Raw genomic sequence first — 22,727 nt, forward strand, 5'->3', positions numbered from 1 at the left:
TCCTGGAAGTCAAAGACCAAGTCGGTTCTTCTTTGCATAAGCAATCCTAGCACCCAGCAAGGCGCTCAACTCTTCAGTTGAATGAATGAATAAATACAGAAATGAAACTTCCCTACAACCGATTTTTTACAAGATTTAAAGGGGCTCAATGTGGGGAAGGGGAAAAGATTTTGTTCTTAAAGAAACTCCACAAGCAACGCGCCCAGGACCCACAATCCACTTCTGGGGAAGGTACTTTTGGCCGACTTTTCAAAGGAGTAACAGGAACAAAGGACGCAGGCATACTCCGTAGCGATGTGCACTTGAGAAAATTAAATGACGGATATCTCATCCCACCCCAACCCCACCTAGCTTCTCTCTTTGGTTCCCCTGTAAGATGCTCACCAGCACCAGATTCTCCACTAGCAGGGCTGGTCGCCCACGCTCTGCACTGTCCCCACTGCTCTGATCTTCCCGGGGGCAAGCTTTTTCTCGTGTGCTCTTGGCTTTAAAAGACTACCCCATCTAGATAGGCCGGAACTCAAGAAGCGCTTATTCTAGGCTGGACAGAGTCATGGCATCTTGGCAGGCTGCGGAGGTCTCGGGTGTAGACTGAAAACGGATGGGGATTCTTTTTATCCCTGGAGAAGTCCACACCCGCCGCTCTTTCATTAAGCAAAGGAAAAGCTGCCGCCTGCTCGGTCCTGGGGAAGATGGAAAGGGCCAGCAGGAAGCTGCTGGACACCCAACTCTTGAATCCTCAGGCGGGCTGCTAACAGCCCAAGAGGGACGCCTGGGGAGCGAGCGGAGGGAACTTTTGAGCCCACCCAGGCCGAGCACCCATTCCCAGCCCTCTACCGATAAACTTGCTGCCTAGCGTGGGCAGGAGGCTATGCCTCTGGAGAGGAGAAATGAGAGTGATAAAAGAGGGGAAAAGCAGTGGGGATGACTACCCATCAACTCTGGGGTGCGAAGTCTGCCGCACGTTAGGAGGGTGGCTAGCGTAGGAATAAAAACTCGCGACGCCCCCACCAGCGGTGGAGAGTCCTATTTTTGCCAATTCCCTCGTCCAATCCACCGCCACCTTCCCCAATCTACTACTAGCTCCCCAGAGAAGGCGGCTGAGAGTGGGTCTCCAAACCCCCAGGGGACATGCAGGCTGAGGGCTGAGAGAAGGAGGTGCTCTTAACGTCCTCACAACTGCTTCCCTGGAGGCAGAACGAAGTGGGGACTTCAGAAAATTACGCCCGTTTTCCTGACCTCCCCTCCACGACCCCAACACGCAGCTACAGTCTGCGAAAACAGGTTTGGAGCTTAAGAGCATCTCCCTGGGATTGCCCCCACAGCTCCAATTACCTCGAATTTGTCCTGCCCTCTGGGGGAGAAAGGGAGTGGCAAAAAAAACTACTTCAAGAGTTCCCCGGGGAGAGGCAGGAGGGGACGAGAAAAGGGATCTCGGAATCCCAGCCTCGCCCGCAGCTCTCACCCCGCGCAGCGCCCGCCCGCGCCCCAGCAGCGCCCGCCCGCCGGCCGGAAGCGCTCCTTCTGCGGGTGCGCCTCCCAGCCGCCGCCCCTGCCCTGGCCAGCAGGGCGCAGGGACCGCGGTTTTCCCCGCATCTGTCAAGTTCCTAGGGGTGGGCTTCCCGGGCCCTCCCTACTATGTGGGTTTCTACCCGGAAGCCGGTCGCTAACAGCTGGAGGGTGTGCCTGAACGGCCGCGCCCCTCACCCCTGTGCCCGCCAGGCCGCGTCCTCGGGGCAGGGGGCTACTCCTCGGGGGCATCTTCCACCGGCCTGTAAGTCCTACTTCTCACCCTTTCACCTGGAGCAGAGCAGAGAGATTCGAGGGACCCATCCACGCCCTTCCCCGGACCGGCGCGAAGCTCTGTTCCAGGTCCTCCCCACGCCGAGGTGGGCGCTGGGCACAGCGGCTGGGCTCGCCCGTTTCCCCGCATCCCTCCGACAGCCCCAGCCGTGCTTACCTGTCCTGGCGGTGCACACACAGAAGCACACAACTAAAATCACATCCCTCGGCATCGCTCCCAAAGGTCCCGGCCAAACCGGGCGCGTGGAAGCCAGGAAGAAACAAATGCGCCTGGATGCCGAGACGCGCCGGGCTCGGAGCCGCCAAACTTGCTGGCGGGCGGCGAGGGAGGTGGTTCTGCTGCGCCGGGTGCCGTGCTCAGGGATCGCGCCTGGGAAGGCGGCCCGGCCGCCCCGCCCCCAGCCCGCCCCCACCGCGGGCGGCGGCACCCGGCCCGGACCCCGGCCCCCGCTGCGGCGGCGCTCGCCTCCGCGCTGGGGCGGGAACGCGGGGCTTGGCCACTCCGGCAGGTTGCGCCTGGCGCTGGCAACGGCTCCTCCTCCGCGGCGAGGACGCGGGCGATCGGCGCTGCAGCCTCTGTCACTCGGAGCACTGGAGCTGGAGTCCCGGGACCCGGGGGCCAAAAGGGAGGAGCTGGAGGCGCAGGGCACCCTCCTCCCTGAGCTTCATGCTCTCCAGCCCGGAAGAGCCGGCGGAGCCGCTGCTGCTGTCTCTGCCTCGGCGCCGCGGTGGGGGCTGCCGAAGTTGCCACAGTTCATCTTGGTCGAAACGAAGAACCCCGAGCCCTTGCGGGTGGATTCCCCCCCGCCCCGCGTCCCCGCCTCCGGGGGAACCCCGACCCAGACGGAGTCAACTAGCGTGCTCAGCTCCTCCCTGGAGGACAGTTACTCCGGATTTGCTTAGGTGACTGGTTGGGGAGGGGCGAGGAGGGGGATGATGGCTGAGTTCCGTCTCACCACCTGTACCTCCAGTCTCCTCTCTCCTCTGGGTCCCTCTGGGGACCCGCTTTGGGGGTTCAGGGAGAGGACGCTAAGGCCAGGAAGGGGGCAGAAAAAGTGTCCCTGAGCCCGAGCGAAGCACGGTCGGGAATTGGGGAGTTTTATTTGCAAGCCTTCCGGTTCTGCAGGGCAGATGCTGCCACTTAGGGGAAATTCCTAACCTTTTTTTTTTTCCTTGAGTGAGTTTCTCGATGGTTTTGTCAAAAACCCTACTACTCTCCTTTCACAGTCAGGGTTTGGCCTCTCCCGAAGTTATTCTGGAACCCTCTCCAACACCATTCCTGGAGAGAATGGCTGGACTTTGTTTTAGGAGTGTGAGCAAGAAGACCAATCCTCCTGCTTCTCTGTGACCCCCTTCCAGAACCCAGCCTTCCCTAGAAATATCTCCCAGGTTTATAGCACTTCCTTTCATGAACGTTATTTATAACTAGGTTGCAGAGTCGTGAAATCAGACATGACAGAACCTTTGATTTACACCAAACAAGCCCCACATGATTTAAAACTTGGCTGGCTCACACTGGTCCCCTCTCTCTGAGTCCAGCCCGGCCCTCTGATATGATAGGGATCCCAGAGAAGGGAAACGTCTCTGAACAAAGCCCTCCCTCATTTCCCAGGAAATATTTCCAACGTTCAAGAAAAATCCTCTTCACTAATCCCCTTCTTACTTCCTCCTAAGCCCTTCATCACCATGACCCCAGGAGAAAGTCACCAAAGTAGCAACACAGTTTATTAAGAGAGAATGTTTTTAGCTACACACGCTGCCCTATTTTTCTGGATATTCCGGTATGCAAGCCACTGTCCCACTTGGTCCTTTACTCTGTGGTCCCTTAGCAGATAAAAAAGGAAATGAACGAGCAGATAAATTCCAGCGCCTAACACCTAAGGCAGAAGAAGGGAAGCAAAGAAGTGTATTGCCATGCCCGAAGTTGAGCTGAAAGATTAAAAGGTAAACTGATGTCAAGGCTGAACAGATTCTCCATCTCTTCTGGGATTCAGCTCGAGCCCAGAGGGGATCTGTCTGCATTGACTGTCTGTTTTCACTACAGAGGCAAGACTTTCTCCTTCCACCTGGAGCATATTACATTTAAAGCTAAAATTAAAATCACACTCTAGTGGTAAAGAACCTGCCTGCCAATGCAGGAGATGTAAGAGACACGGGTTTTATCCCTGGGTTGGGAAGATCCCCTGGAGAAGTAAATGGCTACCCACTCCAGTATTTTTGCCTGGAGATTTCCCAAGGACAGAGGAGCCTGGCAGGTTACAATCCATAGGGTTACAAAGAATCAGACACTACTTAGCATGCACTTTGTCAGAAGCCACTTAGCATGCACACAGAACATGTTACATTTAAGCTAACTTTAAAACCACACCTCTTGCAGAAAATAGGACTCCTCAAGTTGAGCTGGGCCTTGTGAATGAGGATTTCCCAAAACCACATTGTGTTGTGAGACCCAAGCCCCCTCTCTCCTTTGCAGATTTTAAATACACCTCAGTAGGAGCAGTTTCTATGGCTTTGAGCTGTTGTTTCAAAGGTATCTTACTGATCTCAGAAATCCTAGAAGTCACAGTGACCCCAACCAACGGAAAAGGTGGTCTGAGTCAGACCTTTAAAGCTCTCCCTCTCTCTCTCTGAAAGTCTCTGTGTAATTAGTTGGTCCTGTGGGATGGAGCTTTCAGTGTGTTCCATTAAAAAATAAAGCAAGGCATATGTTCTGTCAAAGCTTTGCAGCATCACATCCATTAGCAGAACTAGTGTTAATCTTAACAAGGTCATAAATCTTCCTAGATAACTGAGTACCTCAATCTCCTCCTATAAATGCACTTCTGGATTGGGGATTTGCAGTGTGTAGGCTAAGGTAACTTTTATAAAGCATGCCTAGCAAATTTCTATGGTGGCAATGAAGGGACCACGTGGCTGTGTGTTGGGATATTGCAATGGGACCCTTGCTCAGTGGAAGCAGTGATGAGGCTTAGTCTACCCAATACCATACCACAAGCCAACCCTCCCCTTCTGCATGGCCTCCCTCTATGATCTGTCCAAGAACAAGAGGCTTCCTTTGATTATCCCTCTGCCTCTTCTTCCTGACCTCTAAATATTGGGGAGCCTCAGGGACCCCAGAATTCTTGTCTTCGAGCCACAGTTACTACTGTGTTCTCATCCAGCCTCATGGTTTTAACTACTATCTATACATGGATGATTCTCACCTTGTGTATTTCCAGTCCTCACCTCTCCTTCAGACTCAGGGCATACATAGTCACTACTCATCAGGTGCCTTAAATGCAATATGGCCACATCATCAAAACTGAAAACATTTGTGTTTCAAAGGACATCATGGGGAGAGAAAAGATAGCCTACAGAACGGAGAACAAATCTGCAAGTCCTATGTCTTATTTGGGCTTCCCACTTATTTGGCACAGTGGTAAAGAACCCACCAACCAGTGCAGGAGATACAGGAGACATGGGTTCAATCCCTGGGTCAGGAAGATCCCCTGGAGTAGGAAATGGAAACCCACTCCAGTATTCTTGCCTGGGAAATCCGATGGCCAGGGGAGCCTGGCAGGTTATAGTCCGGAGCGGCAAACAGTCGGACATGACTGAGCACATACGCACAAGATTCCTGATTTAAACTACTCGCACTTACTAAAAATTATTATACTCAAGAGTAAAGACAAATGACCCAATTTTAACATGTGCAAAGGATCTGAATAGACATTTCTCCAAAGAAGAAAAACAAGCAGCCAGGAAACACATGAAAAGATGCTCAGCATCATTAGCCATCTGGGAAATGCAGATCAAAACTACAATGAGATATCACTTCACACCCACGAGGATGGCTAAAACCAAAAAGCCAGATAGTAAATGTTGACAAGGAAGCGGAGAAATTAGAACCTTCATATACTGGTTGGTGAGAATGTAAAATGGTTCTTCAAACAGTCAAACATAAAGTTACCATATGATTCAGCAATTCTACCCCTGGGTACAGACACAAGAACTGCAAACATATGGCCACACACTTAGTTCTACACAAATGTTCACAGCAGCATTACTCGTAATAGCCAAAAAGTAGAAACAGCCCAAATGCCCATCAGCTGATGAATGGACAAGTAAAAGGCAGGATATTTATATAATGGAATATTATTCAGCAATAACAAGAAATGAAGTACTAATACATGCTGCAACAGGGATAAATCTTGAAAATACTATGCTAAGTGAAAAGAGTCAGTCCCAAAGAACCACATGTCATATTATTCCTTTTATGTAAAATGTCCAAATCTATAGAGACAGAAAGTAGATTAGCAGTTGCTTAAGGCAGGGGGAAGCCGAAGGAAAGATTAGCAGGTGCCAGCTAAGGAATGCAGAACTTATTTGGGGGGGGGGGGCGGTAATGAAAATGCCCTAAAATTGATTATGATGATGCTGAAAAACAAATATTCACAATATATTAAAAGCCATTGACTTGTACACTTTGGGTGAAGTGTATAGTATGTGAATTGTATCTCAATAAAGCTGATTTTTTTATTGAGATACAATTCACATACTATACACTTCACCCAAAGTGTACAAGTCAATGGCTTTTAATATATTGTGAACAGCAGCAGCAGAGATGACTTTAAGGACTTCCCTAGTGGTTCAGTGATTGAGAATCTGCCTTCCAGTGCTGGGGACATAGGTTCCATCCCTGGTCCGGGAACTAAGAGCCCACATGCTGCAGGGCAACTAAACCCAAGCACCACAACTAAGACCCAACAAAGCCAAATAAATACATATTTTTAAAAAGCTATTTTGTAAAACTTATTTAGTGATCATTAAAAAATTGCAATGTGTTCCAAGTGAGGACTTTTAACTCCCCCTCACTCCCAAACTGTGTTCCCTGGTGGCTCAGATGGTAAAGAATCTGCCTGCAATGCAGGAGACTGGGATTCGATCCCTGGGTTGGGAAGATCCCCTGGAGAAGGTAATGGCAACCCACTCCAGTATTCTTGCCTGGAGAATTTCATGGATGGAGGAGCCTGGCGGGCTACAGTCCATGAGGTCACAAAGAATCAGACATGACTGAGCAACTAACACACACACACCTCTCAAACTCCCTGCTTGCTGCCTTCTAAGGAGATGGCACCAATCTTCATCAGGCATTCCAACCAAATAACCCAGGGTCACCCTTGACTTCCCTTCTCTTGCATTCACGCTAAGTCGCTTCAATTGTGTCTCTTTGCAACCCCATGGACTGTAGCCCGCCAGGCTCCTCTGTCCATGGGATTCTCCAGGCAAGAATACTGGAGCGGGTTGCCATGCTTTCCTCCAGGGGATCTTCCTGATCCAGAGATTTAACCCTCTTCTCTTATACCTCCTGCATTTGCAGGTGGGTTCTTTACCTCTAGGGCCACCTGGGAAACCCCTGCTTTCCCTTAGACATAAAGAAAAATCCCAAACAACCGCACCTCACCACCCCTCACTCCTCCTGCCTCCATCCAATCCATGACTTCCCCTTTCCCTGGCTATTGCTCTCGACTTCCAATTGTTCTCTCTACCTCCTCTCTTGCCCCTTATAATTCAGCCATCCCTTAGCAGGCATAGTCGGCTTTTCAAGACATGAATCAGATCACATTCCCTTGCTCAAAAGTTCCCTTGCTCTTTTCTATCATAATTTGAATAAATCCAAACATCTCACAAGGCCTCTGCCCAGCTTCCCAGCTCTCTCCCCCTGACCTCCTTGCTCACCCCAGAATCTTGCTATTCCTTAAACATTCCAAGTTCACACCCTCCTTCCTCATGGTCTCTGCACTTGCTGCCCCCTCTGCCTGGAACATCCTTTCCATAAATCTTAGTGTGGTTCACTTTTCATATGACTTCAGCCTCTGTTCAAGTGTCAACTCCTTGGGGAGACCCTGCCTACAGAAGCTTCTCACGTCATGCCCATGGCTCTCTGTCTCCTAACCCTGCTTAATTTTTTTATAGTGCTTATTACTATCTGAAATATCGATTGATTTGTTGATATTTATTCTGTCTCCCCCCGCAGAGAATGCCACAAGAGTAGGCTTTTTGTCTTTCTTGTTCACCACTGTGTCTCTCCACCTAGGACAGACCTGGCATATTTTAGGAGCTCAATAAACGTTTGTTGGATGAATCAATGGATGTTGTCCCAGGAAGCAGCACGGAGAACTGACACTTCTCATTGGCCATCACCAAGGCAACAGACTGCCTTGTCCCACTGGCCCCCAGAGCTGCTCCACAGCTAACTCTATGCAGAGCAGTGAATTCCACAGAGAAAGAAAGAGGAAGACTCCTTCTTAGCATCCAAGGCTGAGAAACTCTCCATCTCATTTAGTGCCCTCCAGTCTCTCACCCCAGGGCACTCTCCTGTGTCCAAACAGCCTTCCAACTACCTTCACATTTAGGGACTCATGACACATTTCCTGATAAAACTGAAGAGAATGCAGGATAGTTATGGATTGGCTTGTGTCCCCCACCCCCATGCCCCACCCCATCCCACCCCCACAAAAAAACACATGCTAAAGCCTAACTCCCAGTGCTTATGAATGTGACCTTTTTTGGAAATTGAGTCTTTGCTGATATCATCAGGTGAAGATGAGGTCATTAGTGGGTCCTCATTCCTTGTGACTGATGTCCTTGTAAGAGGGGGAAAATGTCTGTCACGTGAAGACAGAGACATAACAAATGTAAGCATGTGACAGGCAGACACTGAAGTGCACTAAGCCATAGAACGCCTGGGGCCACCAGAAGCCAGAAGAAGCAGAGACGGATCCTCTCCTGGAGGCTCCAGGGAGAGCCTGGCCCTGCCAACACCTTGACTTCAGATTCTAACCTCCAGAACTGTGAGAGACTAAATATCTGTTGTTTGAAGCCTTCAGGTTTACAGCGCTTTGTTAACAGCCCTAGGAAACTAACCCAAGTGCCAGTCATGTGGCAGAGTCCAGAGAAGTGCAAAAACTCCCAAGTGTCCGTCACCAACCCAGCAAGCGTCAGACTCTCTTGAACTATGCATGCCTGGACCTGGGTGGGTATTTTCATTTCCTGAAATCCACATGCAATTGCAAAGAGGGGATGAATGAATATATCCATGCATGGGCCTCTGTTTCTATATGAATATAAGAATTCTACACACACACACACACACACAAAATATGCATTCTCTACTCCAGTCACTACAATCAGTTTCAATGACATCCAGATAAGAGAGACCCGTGTCTTGTGAAGTTAACTACTGTCCTTCTGTCTTGCAGCTTCAAACACTTTTTAGGACAAAGTGAGGTGTCAATCTGAAGGAAGACAGAAAAATCTATACGTAGACATCATAGACAAAATTGTTCCATAATTTTTTGGATGAAATCCTCCTAATCCATAGCATCAATGATCTTAGATGAGTTTTGAGTTTCTAATGATAAGAACCAAGGTGTTCACATATCCAGGTTAAGTGTTACATAAGCACATGTTGGCCATTCCTATAGATCAGGGGAAAGCAGAAACCCATTCTCAAGCAGAGGCTAGACGCGGGCCTCACCTCAACCCCAACCAGAATGATAATGGCTCATTTTTCAAGTATAACGAGGTATGGGTTACCACACTAAGTGCTTTCTATGGATTAATTCCTCAAAGGAACCCAGTGAAGTATGTGGGATTATTACACTTAGTTTACAGATATGAAAACTGAGCAATTTGTCAAATGAGTGCCTAAGTCAAGTTTCAAACCCAGGTGGCTGGACTGCAGAATCTGTGTACTTAACTGTTAAGCTGGATTTCCCTGGTGGCTCAGTGGTTAAGAATCTGCCTGCCAAGCAGGAGAAATGGGTTTGATCCTGGGGTTGAGAAGATCCCCTGGAGAAGGAAATGGCAACCCACTCCAGTTCTTATCTGGGAAATCCCAGGGACAAAGAAGCCTAGAGGGCTACAGTCCATGAGGTCACAAAAGAATCAGACACAGCTGGGCAGCTGAACAACTGCTAAGCTACACCACTTTTCCTAGGATAAAGCCTATGGATTCAGTCTCCTTGTTGAGGTCTTGTGGGAAACCAGTACATAGCAACCCTATTTCCTTCATGAGTTCTGACCAACTGAGAAATAAATGAGTTAGCAAGAGGCCAAGCATCATCTTTATCAACATGACAGTGTTGGGAGAGCATAGCCTCCCACGAAAGCCAAAATGGACTGGCCATCTTCCCTGCCTCCAGCCTGGATCCTGGCGCAGCCATCTGCTCCCACCGATCGGGGTGGAGAAAGTGAAAGAGGACTCACTGAGAAATGAGGACCGATGGCTGTCTGCCTCGTCTATGAAAAGCGGAGCGAGCAGGGAGTACAGGAAAGGTCCAGGAGTATCCAAGGAAAATCCCTCACATGGAAACCAAAAGGGTGGGGGGAAAATGACCCCCTTGAAACTCTCTCAAACTTCCCTCCATAAAGGCTCCTTCAATTGTCCTGTGGCCCTGGGCTGCCCACAAAGTGCTCACCCAGCCTTGTTTTCCAGGCCTCAAAGTGATCCTTTATTCCTGGTAGAAGAGCCCTGTGTGCAACACTCCTACCATCGCTCCACAGAAAAAGGAGGAGGAAGGGGTCCTTTTGTACTTACGCTGAGTTAGGGAGGATGGCGCATCCTTGAGCAGGTCTGGTGACCCAAAGCCATGACCATCTCCTGGAGGAAATTCAGGCCATGCGATGGCATAATGGGACAGGTATTCTTGAACAGGGATAGCCTGCTCTAGTTACCTTAGGCAACAACCTTTCACATGAGTTCTTCAGACTGGATCTCCTCATCTACATGAAACAAAAATGCTCATTCCCCATGCTTTTAGACCACTTTCCAGAGTCACAGGCCTCAAAAGTTCTCCTCAGCAACCAAGTATCGTTAAACTCTGCCACATCTCCCAGCGGTTCCCTGGGTCTCCTTCCAGCCATCCTAGTCCATTTTACAACCTGTATCAGTAAGGATTCTGTCTGTCTTCACATAACAGGAAAAACTCCCAGATGATACCTTATATAAGACTTAAGACCCTCTCAGGTTAAAAAATACACATTCCAGAGTTGAGTGAGGTTTAATTTAGTGGCTTTATGAAGTCCACAGGAGCCGGGCTCTTCTCAGATTTCTGTTTCATCCTTCCTAGAACATTGTTTTTGTCCTCACAGTTCAACACGGTTGCTGGTACTCCAGCCATTTATTCCACATTCCAGAAAGCAAACATAAAAGAGAATGAAGAGAAGGGGCCTAGGAGCCCCACGTGCCACTTCCACTTAAACTTGGGTGGAATCTAGTTGCCTGGTCGCTCCCTGTGTTTCTTCTAGCTATTGTAGCATAAACAACCACAGAGTTTCAGTAGCACCCAACACTAAGCATGCTGTCACACGCATCTACAGGCTGGCGAGGATTCAGCTCACCCAGCCTCACTCAGGCACGGCTGCTTCAAGCTACAGGGGCTGGGTTGACCCCACTTCTCACAGCGGGTCTGTGTGCCAGCTGAACGACTCTGTCCCACATGCCTCTCATCTTCCTTGAACCACTGGGCTAGCAGGACCTGTTCTTCTCATGGCAGGAAGAGGTTCAAATGAAGACAGGGAAATAGGTCAGGTCTTCTAGAGTCTAGATTCAAAACGGATGCACTATCACTTCTGCTTACATGCTAATAAAGTCAAGGATGAGTATAATCTGCCCGCGATGAAGACATAGCCCGGGTGTGATTTGGGACAGGGTAAAAAAGTGGAACCAATAGGCAGTCTATCTTATCTACCATTCCTGAAAACTAGGGAATGTCACATTTTGGTCAGATGACAACAAGCCTAGCTAAAGTCAGAAACGTTCTTCTTTAAGAACAGGAAATCAGAGAAGTTCAGTCACCACACTCCCTTACACTGTACCAACTTTGCAAAATATCAATACCGGTCTGGTACAAGTTCCTCATACTTTTTACCCTCACCCCAAAACACAGGGTGTGTAGAAGCACTCATAAGAATGCAGGAAAAGAGACCCAGCACGTTGAGACTGCCACGAGCCTACACTTGGCTGTGCTCTCCCCTTTGCAGCAGAGATTTTTTTCGGTATGGCTTATCTCAAAACCCACAGTCAAGAAGGATCAAATTCATACACCCTTGGAAGGTCGTGCCCAGGGTTCTCTTGTGTACCTCTCCCCAGCACCAGCGCGGAATGGACATGGCAAACAGTCCAGAGGCAAGTGGTGTAAATGAGCATCTCTCATAAGTAGCCACAGAGTCCCTTAGCCTCCCCTTCCTGAGAGGAGACAGCAGAGGAACCAAGTAATGGAAGAAGAATATCCAGGCTGCCCTGAGAACCCCGAGTCCCAGCTCAAGGCCCCGCCTGTCCCAGCACCCCCTCTGGACTCAGACTTTGCCAAGATCCAGAAGCTAACATGGCAGTATCTGGCAGAGCAAGAGTCTCCAGGACCATGCTCCAGCCTCCATCCCTACTGACTGGTGTCATCGCCATGCTGATTGCTCAAATTTTTAAACATAAACCCCGATGGCCCCAGTCACATGGGTCAGAAAGGAGAGTGCCTGCTACTGTTGGGTATATTCCTAGATTTACAACCTAGTGGTTCACTATTCCTTCTAACACTTTGAAAAGTTTGGTTTCTTGCACAATCAAACCAGTGTTCTTGCCCCACCTCTCTCCCCAGTTCCATCCATCCTTGACACAGTGACCAGGCCAATATTCCGAATGCACAGCTCTGACTCTAACAGCCAATATCCAACAGCTATCTTAGGTGTTAAATTCTCACATACAAATTTTAGCTTAATGTGCATCATAATTATGTGACATGGGTATAACTGTTCCAATTGCACCAGAAATTGAGAAAACCGAGACTGTGGTAATAAGACATAGAGCTGGCACTCGAACCCAGGACAGTGCTTTGTCTCTGGCATCATAGCTGCCTTTTCCAGGAAATCTCTCTCCATGATCAATAACCTTCCTTGGTAGCTTCTGAACTCTTCATGTTGCCATTGAAAGCACCTGACTGTCAAGTCCTAAACTCCTTCTTCAGCCTTAGTCCTTACTTCCCACAAGCATTTCTGACACTTTCCACCTTCTCCCCCCATTTTTATTGACATGATCTGTCTTATCCCCATACCATCACTCACTTGGTCTTGTCTACCTCCAAAGCTCATCCTAACAAAACAAAGCAGGACCCTCTGCTTCTTGTCCCACCATATCCTCTGCCTGCCTTTAGCCTATGGAGAAACTTTAGCTAAAGAATAAGTTTAGTCAGAGAAGTGAGAAGATGCAGAAACAAAGGTAAACAGTCAAAGGAGACCAAATAATAATAGTTTAATCATTAAGCAAAGTCAAGGGCCTTTAGTTCCTTCTCAAGGGCTATAGATAATATTCTGAGCTATCTCCTGTGAGCTGTCTTATAGATACTGAAACCCCCACCAGGTAGAGAAGTTAACTACACGATAACCAAACTATAGCCATGACATAAGCTGCCACAATTCCAAGAATTGGTCTCGAGGATATGGGAACAAATTGACCCTGGAACTGAAGATGAACTATGCAATCAAGAGGATGCTGGTCAGACCACTAATGACCAATTTCAAGATGACCGTCAAGAGTGACTATGCTATTTCTGCATGTAGTCCCCTTCCTCAGCCTATAAAAGCTCTAGCCCATGGATTGTCATTGGAGAGGAGTTGGCCTTCAGACAGGTATCCACCCCCCAGCCAGTTGCCAGCATCCAGAATAAAGCAAATTTTCCTTTCCATCAACCTGGCCTCTTTATTGGCATCTGAGTGGCAAGCAGCCAGACCCCGCTTTTGGTTACGCTGATATTTTTCTCATGGTCAAAACTCTCCCCATGTCCCTGTTTCCTGAAATGCAGCCTAATCTGCTCAGACAGAAGGCATTTCTTCTTCCACATCCCCTCCGTGTGTTCTTGTCCTATACCCTGTGGTTATTCCCACTGGGTATTACAGCAACATGTATATATCACACTGAGTGACCTGGAGGCACAATCCAACTCTTACTCGCGTTTTTCTTACACGTAACACTGAGCTTTGTTCCTCGTAGAGAACCAACACTCAATATTTGCTCACTTGATTAAAAATGTATTTATTGAGTATCTACTATGTGTCACAAACTATTAGGTACTGGAAAGATATCAATGTCTTAACAATATTAAGACATTGAGTAGAGTGTAAAAATAAATATATGAGTGAATGGATTAATAGATCATCAAAGTGTGATTCTGTTTCAATGCAATCCATATTATATTCCAGATATTATTTTCTCCTCATCCTAAGGCATCTGGAGAAGCTTCCTGGAAAGAGGAACAGGGTCAGGTTAAATCACTTACAATATGAAAATTCTCATAGAATTACAGATTGCATTAAAGGAAAGAGTGACCCAAACCACACACAGTCTCAGTTTAATGCAGTAGGATATGTAAATCCAATTTTTGTCAAGTTGAGCTATTTTAAAGGCACTGGGGGTGTTCTCTATTTAAGACTCCTATGGTCAATTTGTTTCAGACAGTGACTACCCACCCTACACGTATCGCCTCGAAAACCCAGTTCCCACAAAACGGACTATCAGAGAAGAATCTATGCATCTGAGATGCTGGAATAAATGACCTTGGACCTCCACACAACCGTGAGATTCTGAATCTGTAGTTCCAGGAGACACATCTGGGGAGACTAAGGAAGGAGACAGGAACAAAAGCAGAGAACAATCAAAGCGGCAGGAGTGAGATCAGCAGGAAAACAGCCACAAAGTCAGGGGGGAATCGTTGCCAAACAGATGAAACAAGATGAAAGATTGGATGCAGGAAGCAAGGGGAGGCAGGGGAGGTATCAGAGTGAAACCATTAGCTCATTTCGAATAGATCCATGTACCCTTGTTAACAGCCCAGAGAAGATCAACCTGCTATAGATACGTGAGCGCTAAGCCTCCCATATTTCATCACCATCCCCACTTAGGGAAAGACTAAAGAGTTATATACACACACCCATATATAAAACAGATAACCAACAAGGACCCATTATATAGCACAGGGAACTATATTCAATTATTTTGTAATAAACTATAATGGAAAATGCTTGTTGAGGCTGTCAAGGTGACCAGGCTCACCAGGCCTGGACAATAACTTTGAGGAGCCACAGGGCAGGAAAGGCATGGGCCAGAGCTCTGCCAGTGGAAGGCCAGGTGGGCAGGAGATTGACTCCAGGGCAGTCAGCAGCAGCAGTGAAAATTCTGTAAGAGATGGGAATACCAGACCACCTTACCTGTTTCCTGAGAAACCTATATGCAGGATCAGAAGCAAAAATTAGAACTGAACATAGAACAACGGACTGGTTCAAAATTGGGAAAAGAGTACAACAAGGCTGCTTATTATCACTCTGCTTATCTAACTTATAAGTAGAGTACGTCGTGTGAAATGCCAGGCTGGATGACTCACAAGCTGGAATCAAGATTGCTGGGAGAAATGTCAATAACCTCAGATATGCAGATGACACCACTCTAATGGTAGAAAGCAAAGAGGAATAAAGAGCCTCTTGATGAGGATGAAAGAGGAGAATGAAAAAGCTGGATTAAAACTCAATATTCAAAAACCAAGATCATGGCATCCAGCCCCATCACTTCATGGCAAATAGGTATGGGAAAAGTGGAAACGGTGACAGATTTTATTTTCTTGGGCTCCAAAATCACCACAGACAGTGACTGCAGCCATGAAATTAAAGGACACTTGCTCTGTGGAAGAAAAGCTATGACACACCTAGATGGCACATTAAAAAGTAGAGACAGCACTTTGCCAACAAAGGTCTGTTTAGTCAATGCTATGCTTTTTCCAGTAGTCATGTACTGATGTGAGAGTTGGACAATCAAGAAGGCTGAGTGCCAAAGCATTGATTCTTTCAAACTGTGATACTGGATAAGACTCTTGAGAGTCCCTTGGACTGCAAGGAGATCAAACCAATCAATCCTAAAGGAAGTCAACCCTGAATATTCATTGGAAGGACTGATGCTGAAGCTCCAATACTCTGGCCACCTGATGTGAATTGCCAACTCATTGGAAAAGTCCCTGATGTTGGGAGAAATTGAGGGCAAGAGGAGAAGGGGGTGACAGAGGATGAGATGGTTGGATGACATCACTGACTCAGTGGACATGAGCTTGAGCAAACTCAGGAAGATGGTGAAGGACTGGGGAAGCCTGGTGTGCTGCAGTTCATGGGGTTACAAAGAGTCAGACACGATTTAATGACTGAACAACAATAATAAAGGAAAATAATCTGAAAAAGAATATAGATACACACACACACACTCAACTGAATCATTTTGCTGTAAACATGAAACTAACACAGTATTGTAAATCAACTATACTCCAATAAAAATTAGGGACTTTCCTGGTGGCCCAGTGGTTAAGAATCTGCCTTGCAATGCAGCAGATGCAGGTTTGACCCTTGGTTGGGGAACTAAGATCCCATGTGCCTCATGCCAACTAAGCCTGCATGCCACAGCCAGAGAAGCACACACACTGCAACTAGAGAGAGGCTGACGGCTGCAACGCGCACCCAGCAGTCAGAATTTTTTAACAAATAAATAATATTGGGGCATATAAACACAATGGAGCCTTCCCAAGTGAAAGCTCATGGTGTCTAAGCTCTACTTTGAAACACTCCACAGAAATAGTTTCAATTCAGAGTGGGGAGAGGGATACATTAAAAAAAAAAAAAGGGACATGAGTTGGTTAATGGTTGAAACTGAGTGATGTGGACATGAGAGACAATATTCTACACCCACTGCTTTCATAGAGGCTTGAGAATTTTCCCCCCAAAACTAAAACACAGCTGAGCAAAGGGATCTCAGGAAGGAAACCAAGGATGATGAGCCGGCACCAAATTCTGATGCCATGGAGAGTTCTTCTTTCAAGATGAGGTCTTTATTGAGTTTGTTATTTGCTGCTCGGTCTGCGTGCTGAAGTGCAGGGTTACAGACAAGCCTGAGTGGCTGTGTGGCAGTCTCATTAGCACAGGATGGACCCCGATGCTCTTGGCTTGCAGTTTGCAGCATCAGCTTCCAAGAGCATCTCTTTTCCCACTAAGAGTGGTGTGGCTTACCCCCATAGCCAGCCCGAAATGGCAGCTGAAGTTGGAGGTAGAGCATGTTTGGGTTCATTGAGGAAGACAGGGTCAAGCTTCTGGGTTAACAGGATCCGACAGGAACGCACAGCTGCCAGTCTCTACACACGACCCCAGAGCTCAGGGCCCCTCTTTGCCCGGGGGGGGGAGCGGGGGGCAGGGAACATGGGGGCTCCACACACTTAAAGGAGAGGAATGACATGTATTGATCTGCTTGTGTGCTGGTTTAATATGTGTAGTCTTTTTACTTAGCTCTGTGTTCCATGAGCCCCGGGACTGTTTCATTTTTTATTCAGTGTAGCCTGGGGTCTAACTCAGTGGAGGAGCGACGCAAATGTTTGCGGAATTGAAATAAAGTTGAATTGAAGACTGACAAAGTGGTCATTAAAATATACCCAAGGATTTAACTTGCCCAGTCCTTCTGTTCAGATTCACTCAGATCCTCTCTCCCTCCCTCTCTCTCCTTTCCCAGGAGGGGTGATTAATAATTCAGCAAACAATAGTGTATTCTGATGGCTCCGAATATAACAATTTAATTGATATTTGTTTCTGCAGCAGTGCAATATCTCATTTTCCCAGGAGGGCAGTTTTCCATTTCTGTTCCAGGTTTCTCCCAACAAAACAGATCAATCCTGGGAATACCTGAAGGCCATTTGTTACAAAAGAAAGAATGTGGGAGCGGGTTTGAAAAAGACACAATTCTGTAGCAATTAGATTTTTAAACACTGACATTTATTTAGGGGTTTGTCAATTCATACATTATTCGGATAAATTCTAATTTATATCAGTATATAATAGGCAAATATATAATACCATAAATTGCATTTGTACACATAAATACAAAATTTGAGGTAGGGCCTCAAGAATAATGACTTCTTAAATGAATAATGCACAGTATATAATCTGTACTCTATGATATATATATATATATATATGATGCATCATTTATAATGTAATATATTTTCCTCATGTACAGTTAATGAAAAAATATAAGGACCTGATTAGGGAACATATCTTTATTCATAGGCGACAGGACAACATAAGAGGCCTGCATTAAGGACAATAGCCAAGTACGCAGTTAAAGAATAAACCTACCCCATGATAGGCCCATATAAAGTGCAAAAAAAAGACCCAAAAAATGAGACACAAAACAGTTCCTAGTCAGTTACTAACTATCATCCTAACAATAAAATACACCTATAAGGCAAATGGTTACCTGAAGATGTATTTAAGCCATGGCAGGCAAATCAAGCCACTGCTCCCTCTTGAGGGTGATGAATACCCAATCTGAGAACACTTTCTCTTTGGCTGCAGGCTGCTCAGAGGTGACCAAAGCAGAGACCACAATTCAAAATCACTTGGCCTTCCTGTACAGTTGAAGCAAAATCCAGGAACGATAGCTTTACTTTTGCAAATCCTCAGACCACTTTGCAGAGAAATCACCATTAAGATTCGATCATCCAAACCTGTGCTCCCAGCCTGGAGGTTTCCTACACAATACCCAAGAGGAAACAGAGGTGACACTCATTCGCTGGCCTTGGCCTGTTTTCTCTGCAAGAGGACCTACCACCCAGCCTGCAGAAGTGTGTCACAGACCCAAATCCAGGTAGCAGCAGCAGGATCTTGCCATCACACTTACATGAAGCAATAGTTATTGTGCAAGTCTCTGGTGAAAAGAATGATGACCAATGGCCAAGGGAACAAAGAGAAAAGAAAAAAATCTTAGTTTTAGGCATGGGAAAACCATGCTGACAGGTCAAGTGTATCAGAAGCACGAGGCACATAGAGATAACAGAATTAGAACTTAAAGGAAAACTCAACTCCAGTGCAACCTTAGGAAAGACAACCCAAGTCTTATCCATTTCCAGGTCATTGTGGTCAATGTCCTTTTAAAGTGCCGCTCACTGAAATACAAGTTGACTCCATTTCTGACCTATTAAAGACACAGTGGAAATTTCAAAGACGTTGAGGTCATCGAGATTTTGCATTGACCACTAATTTCATGCAATAAATAAATATGAGAGAGAAAGAGAAGAGAGACCAGACTGGACACATTTGTACATGACAAACACACAGCCTTAAGGAGATTAAAAGTTACTAATACACAAGACAAATAAATGCATAAGAAGTCACAACACCAATTGTTAAGACATACACATATTTTTCTCCTTTAAGGATATTACAGGGTTACTGTTTTTAACATATGGCTTTTTTTTTTTTTCTTGGAATGGGTTTCTGGCATTTGTTGGTATTAGGAAACAATTTCACAAGTAGAAAACACCCCACCATTCTGCACAGTGAGCCAAAACAAGCCTTTCCTCAGCAACTCAGTTTTTGCCTCCATTTGAAGGGGAACTCTCAAGTGGCGCTTTATGACAATGCTGTTCATTTCATTTGTATTCATTCATTTTCTTCCATCCGCTTGACGGTGCATTTCAATAGCATGGAAACATCCACCTGGTCATACGCATTTCAGCGTCCCAGCCAAGTCCAGGGGAGGTACCGCAGGAGCAGACTGGCCATGAGCGGAGACAACTCAGATACCGAACACGGCTCTGGCAGGGAAAGCCTCGAAAGTTAAACACGACTGTAGAAAAGAGACAAAACTAAACTCACAAGGTAACCATTCCCAGGTAAGCTTAGAACCTTCCACCTTTAAGGACACTGTACATGAAACTTGGACACGGTAGGAAAACAGTTAAAAACACACATAGACACACACACAAAAACCCAATTACTCAGGGAACAGCCCCTGGGTCTTAACTGGACAAATTGTAATGAATTTGCCCTGCCCCAAGTGCAAAACGCACTAGTTAATGAGGCTGTCCGCATTCTCACAATGAATCGAACTTGCGGTGTGTACAAAACAAATCTGGCAGCATCCATGAGTTTACCTCACCCCCTCTTCAATCACAACAGCAATAATTAACAGAAATTGGGTTGGCATCCAGCATCCGACTCAAACTTTAGCCAAGAGGCAAGAGAGGAAAGCCAAAAACTACGCATCCTTTTGCAAACCCATCGTTCCCACGGGAGGATGCTAATTGATTTCAGTGATTTTCTTCAATGTTCAAACTGGAAAGGCTGCAGATCCTTTCCAAACCAAAGCTAGTCCTCCCTTCCTCTCCCACCCCGTCGGATACCAAGGGGAGAGGCTAATTTTCGGTACCACCGTGCAGGATCTGCTAGAGCCCTCGGGACTTCTTTTCAATATGGCTTTCTCAAGGAAACCAATGTTAACGCTGGACAGGTCGCTATGGAAACACTGGGACAGGAAGGTCACGGCTCAGTTTCCTAAAGCTAAGTCTAAGGGAAGCTTAGGGTTTAGTCTCTGTGATGGATTCCAGTAAGTTCTAGCTTTGGGAGGTAAGTAAGCAGAAAAAGGGAACAGGAGGAGGAAGAACAAACACGCCTTGAAAACAGAAGCGATGAAAAACCTAAGAGTTCGAAACCCATCTGCATTTCCTTTTTTGAAAGTTTCCACAGACTACTCTTCAAAACCTGAAGTTCACATGGCAAATGACAATGATATCTGCCCCAGAAAAGAAAGAGCTCAGTAAGACGAGCTGAGTTTTTTTTTTCTTTAACAAATGAAATTATTTTTTAAAAAGTATTACTTTAAGGTCTGTTGTTGGGTTTCGTTACTGTTGAAAAGATGAAAATGTCACATCAATATACAAGATTTGAACTGAAAACTTTGCCTGAGACCCTGTAATATGAAGACAAACAAATAAGAAAATGATTGCAATGGTCTCCCCTAAGGAAACAATTTAAAGTTTAGATATTATTACTAGAAGGGGGGGAAAAAAAGACTATACTACACTATACTCACCATCTCTACAGTGATTCATAAGATATTTATAAGGACAGAAAACACCATTACAAGTACACACTATATGAACACTTACCACATTTTAAAAATCTCATATATGCATGTTCAGGATACAAGAAGATAATAGAGGCTACAGCTTCACCAATCTCTGTAGACATATGATCCGCTCTCATTAGAGTGTGATTATGAGTACTGTGAATTGGGAACTCTTCAAATGGTATCAGCTAAGTGTAGTCTTAAAATCAATAGCTCTAATTGGCTCACTTGCTACTTACCTAACCTGCATGTATCAGAAACTTCTGTACCTGCAGTGACCTAAAAAGTGCAGTGAGTATTATGGTTGCTTTCTCTTCAACTCTCTACTTCTTTGATTCAATGGCTACAATTGGCATTGACTGTGCGTGAAAAAGTGAAGAGTAAAAACTGAGATATTATCTGTCTTTCGAGAGTTTGTGTCTGATATATATAACACATAGACAGAACCAGGGCAAGTCTCAGTTTCCCAGAGGCTGAGAGACAAAGTAACTACAGCTCGTAGAAAGACATCTGGAAGAGAAGACATATGGGACGGTGCCACTGGATCATGGCGCTCGACTTATGAAGAAACCAGAAGGGCACTCGGGTATGAACGTATGATATCGGGCACAAATAATATGAAGCAGAGGTAGAGGAAAGCACCCAAAGAATTCACAACCATGGTCATTAAAAAAAAAACCAACTGAGGGAATAGAGCCGACTCTTCATTGAGGTTCTCAGCTTGCAGAGAGAAAGCATGTGAGTCCTTGGCGTACGTGAGATAGTTGGTCCAAATGATGGAAACAGAGCCCCAGTCAATGGAAATGGGAACTTCATCACCTTGGCGGTGTCTGAATCCACCAGCCTCATCTTACTTGCAAACATTTTCTGACCACTGCCAACCCTCCAAAGACACCCTGTCCTGAACTTTGTGGGTCTGAACGAAACCACGACATGGCTCAGATGAGTGCAAACCAACCGTCTGGTTATCCTGCATCAGCCTGACTGGCCCCACCGGTGACAATCACAGGGGATGCTTCTCTACTGACCAACTCACAAACACCTACGTGTGACTTCACTGGAAGGCGCTCCCCTCGTGGATTCGAGCCTGTGAGGTAAATCCCACTGGAAGCTGACAGCGTGGACACGGGCAAACCAAGCTCCGTCCAGCTCTTGGCTGCAGCATGCAACACTATGTCCTACTTTTCTAAGTCATCGCTCTCATGCACGGGTATGAACCGAGACGTGGGGAGAAGGAAGACGAAAAATGGGAAAACAGCTGGGGAAAGCATCCGGGAAAGGCAGAGAGGAGAAAGAGAATCAAGTCTGGGCCATCCCATGCCATCAGACTAGCACTGGGTGCCTAGTTCCAGATCCTTCACTGGCAGTTTGAGTCCCAGCGAAGAGGTCCCCAAGGGGTCGATCATGTTCTTGTAACGCTCCCCACGGTGCTGAGCTAAGAAGGGACCCCAGTCCGGCTGCGGCGAGCACACCAACTTCAGCCTCTGCAAAGAAGCCAAAGACACACAGAGTCACAGAAGCAAAGCACCCTTTTCCCCAGACACCACTCACCCATCCGCAAACTGCATGAGACCACGTTTGCCAGAACACCTCCTGGAACCAAGAGGTCCTCAACCAGGAGAAGCAGTTAGGAAGACCAGCCCCATTAATGAACAAGGCCAGGAATGCGTTACAGAGGAAACTTAGTTTAGTTCACCTGAAATTATTCACATTACCCTGCAAGCAATATTACAGTTGCTCAGGGTTTGCTGTGCACAAGATTAATAGAAGATAAAGAGCCCAGATTCTAATTATACATTTTTTCCCTCCAAATGGAGAGGATCCACAAGCTGCTGTCTCTACTGCCAAACACAGTCTGCAAAGGACATATACTCAATTACTTTGTTCTAGTCTCAACAGTGAGTTGTTACATCAAAATAATTGGATTTTATTTAGCATATTTCCCAAAAGTATATAAATGGCC

At 46.4% G+C, this 22,727-nt stretch overlaps 2 protein-coding genes across 3 annotated transcripts in view; both read right to left on the reverse strand.

The window, feature by feature from the left end:
• NELL1 (neural EGFL like 1) overlaps positions 1-2,490 on the reverse strand; it is a 1,051,740-nt gene extending 1,049,250 nt beyond the window's left edge. The window contains exon 1 of one of the 2 annotated variants that reach the window (XM_061406202.1): positions 1,961-2,490. In XM_061406202.1, the coding sequence (XP_061262186.1) occupies positions 1,961-2,015 (55 nt within the window). In that variant the 5' untranslated portion in view covers positions 2,016-2,490. The remainder of the gene's footprint in view (positions 1-1,960) is intronic. The other variant, XM_061406204.1, reaches the window with a different exon arrangement.
• A 15,119-nt stretch (positions 2,491-17,609) lies between these two features.
• The window catches only part of SLC6A5 (solute carrier family 6 member 5), a 58,247-nt gene continuing 53,129 nt past the window's right edge, over positions 17,610-22,727 (reverse strand). The window contains exon 18 of the mRNA XM_061405916.1: positions 17,610-22,248. Within this exon, the coding sequence (XP_061261900.1) occupies positions 22,093-22,248 (156 nt within the window). The 3' untranslated portion in view covers positions 17,610-22,092. The remainder of the gene's footprint in view (positions 22,249-22,727) is intronic.

The sequence above is a fragment of the Bos javanicus genome, chromosome 29, assembly GCF_032452875.1.
Source record: "Bos javanicus breed banteng chromosome 29, ARS-OSU_banteng_1.0, whole genome shotgun sequence".
Classification (NCBI taxonomy): domain Eukaryota; kingdom Metazoa; phylum Chordata; class Mammalia; order Artiodactyla; family Bovidae; genus Bos; species Bos javanicus.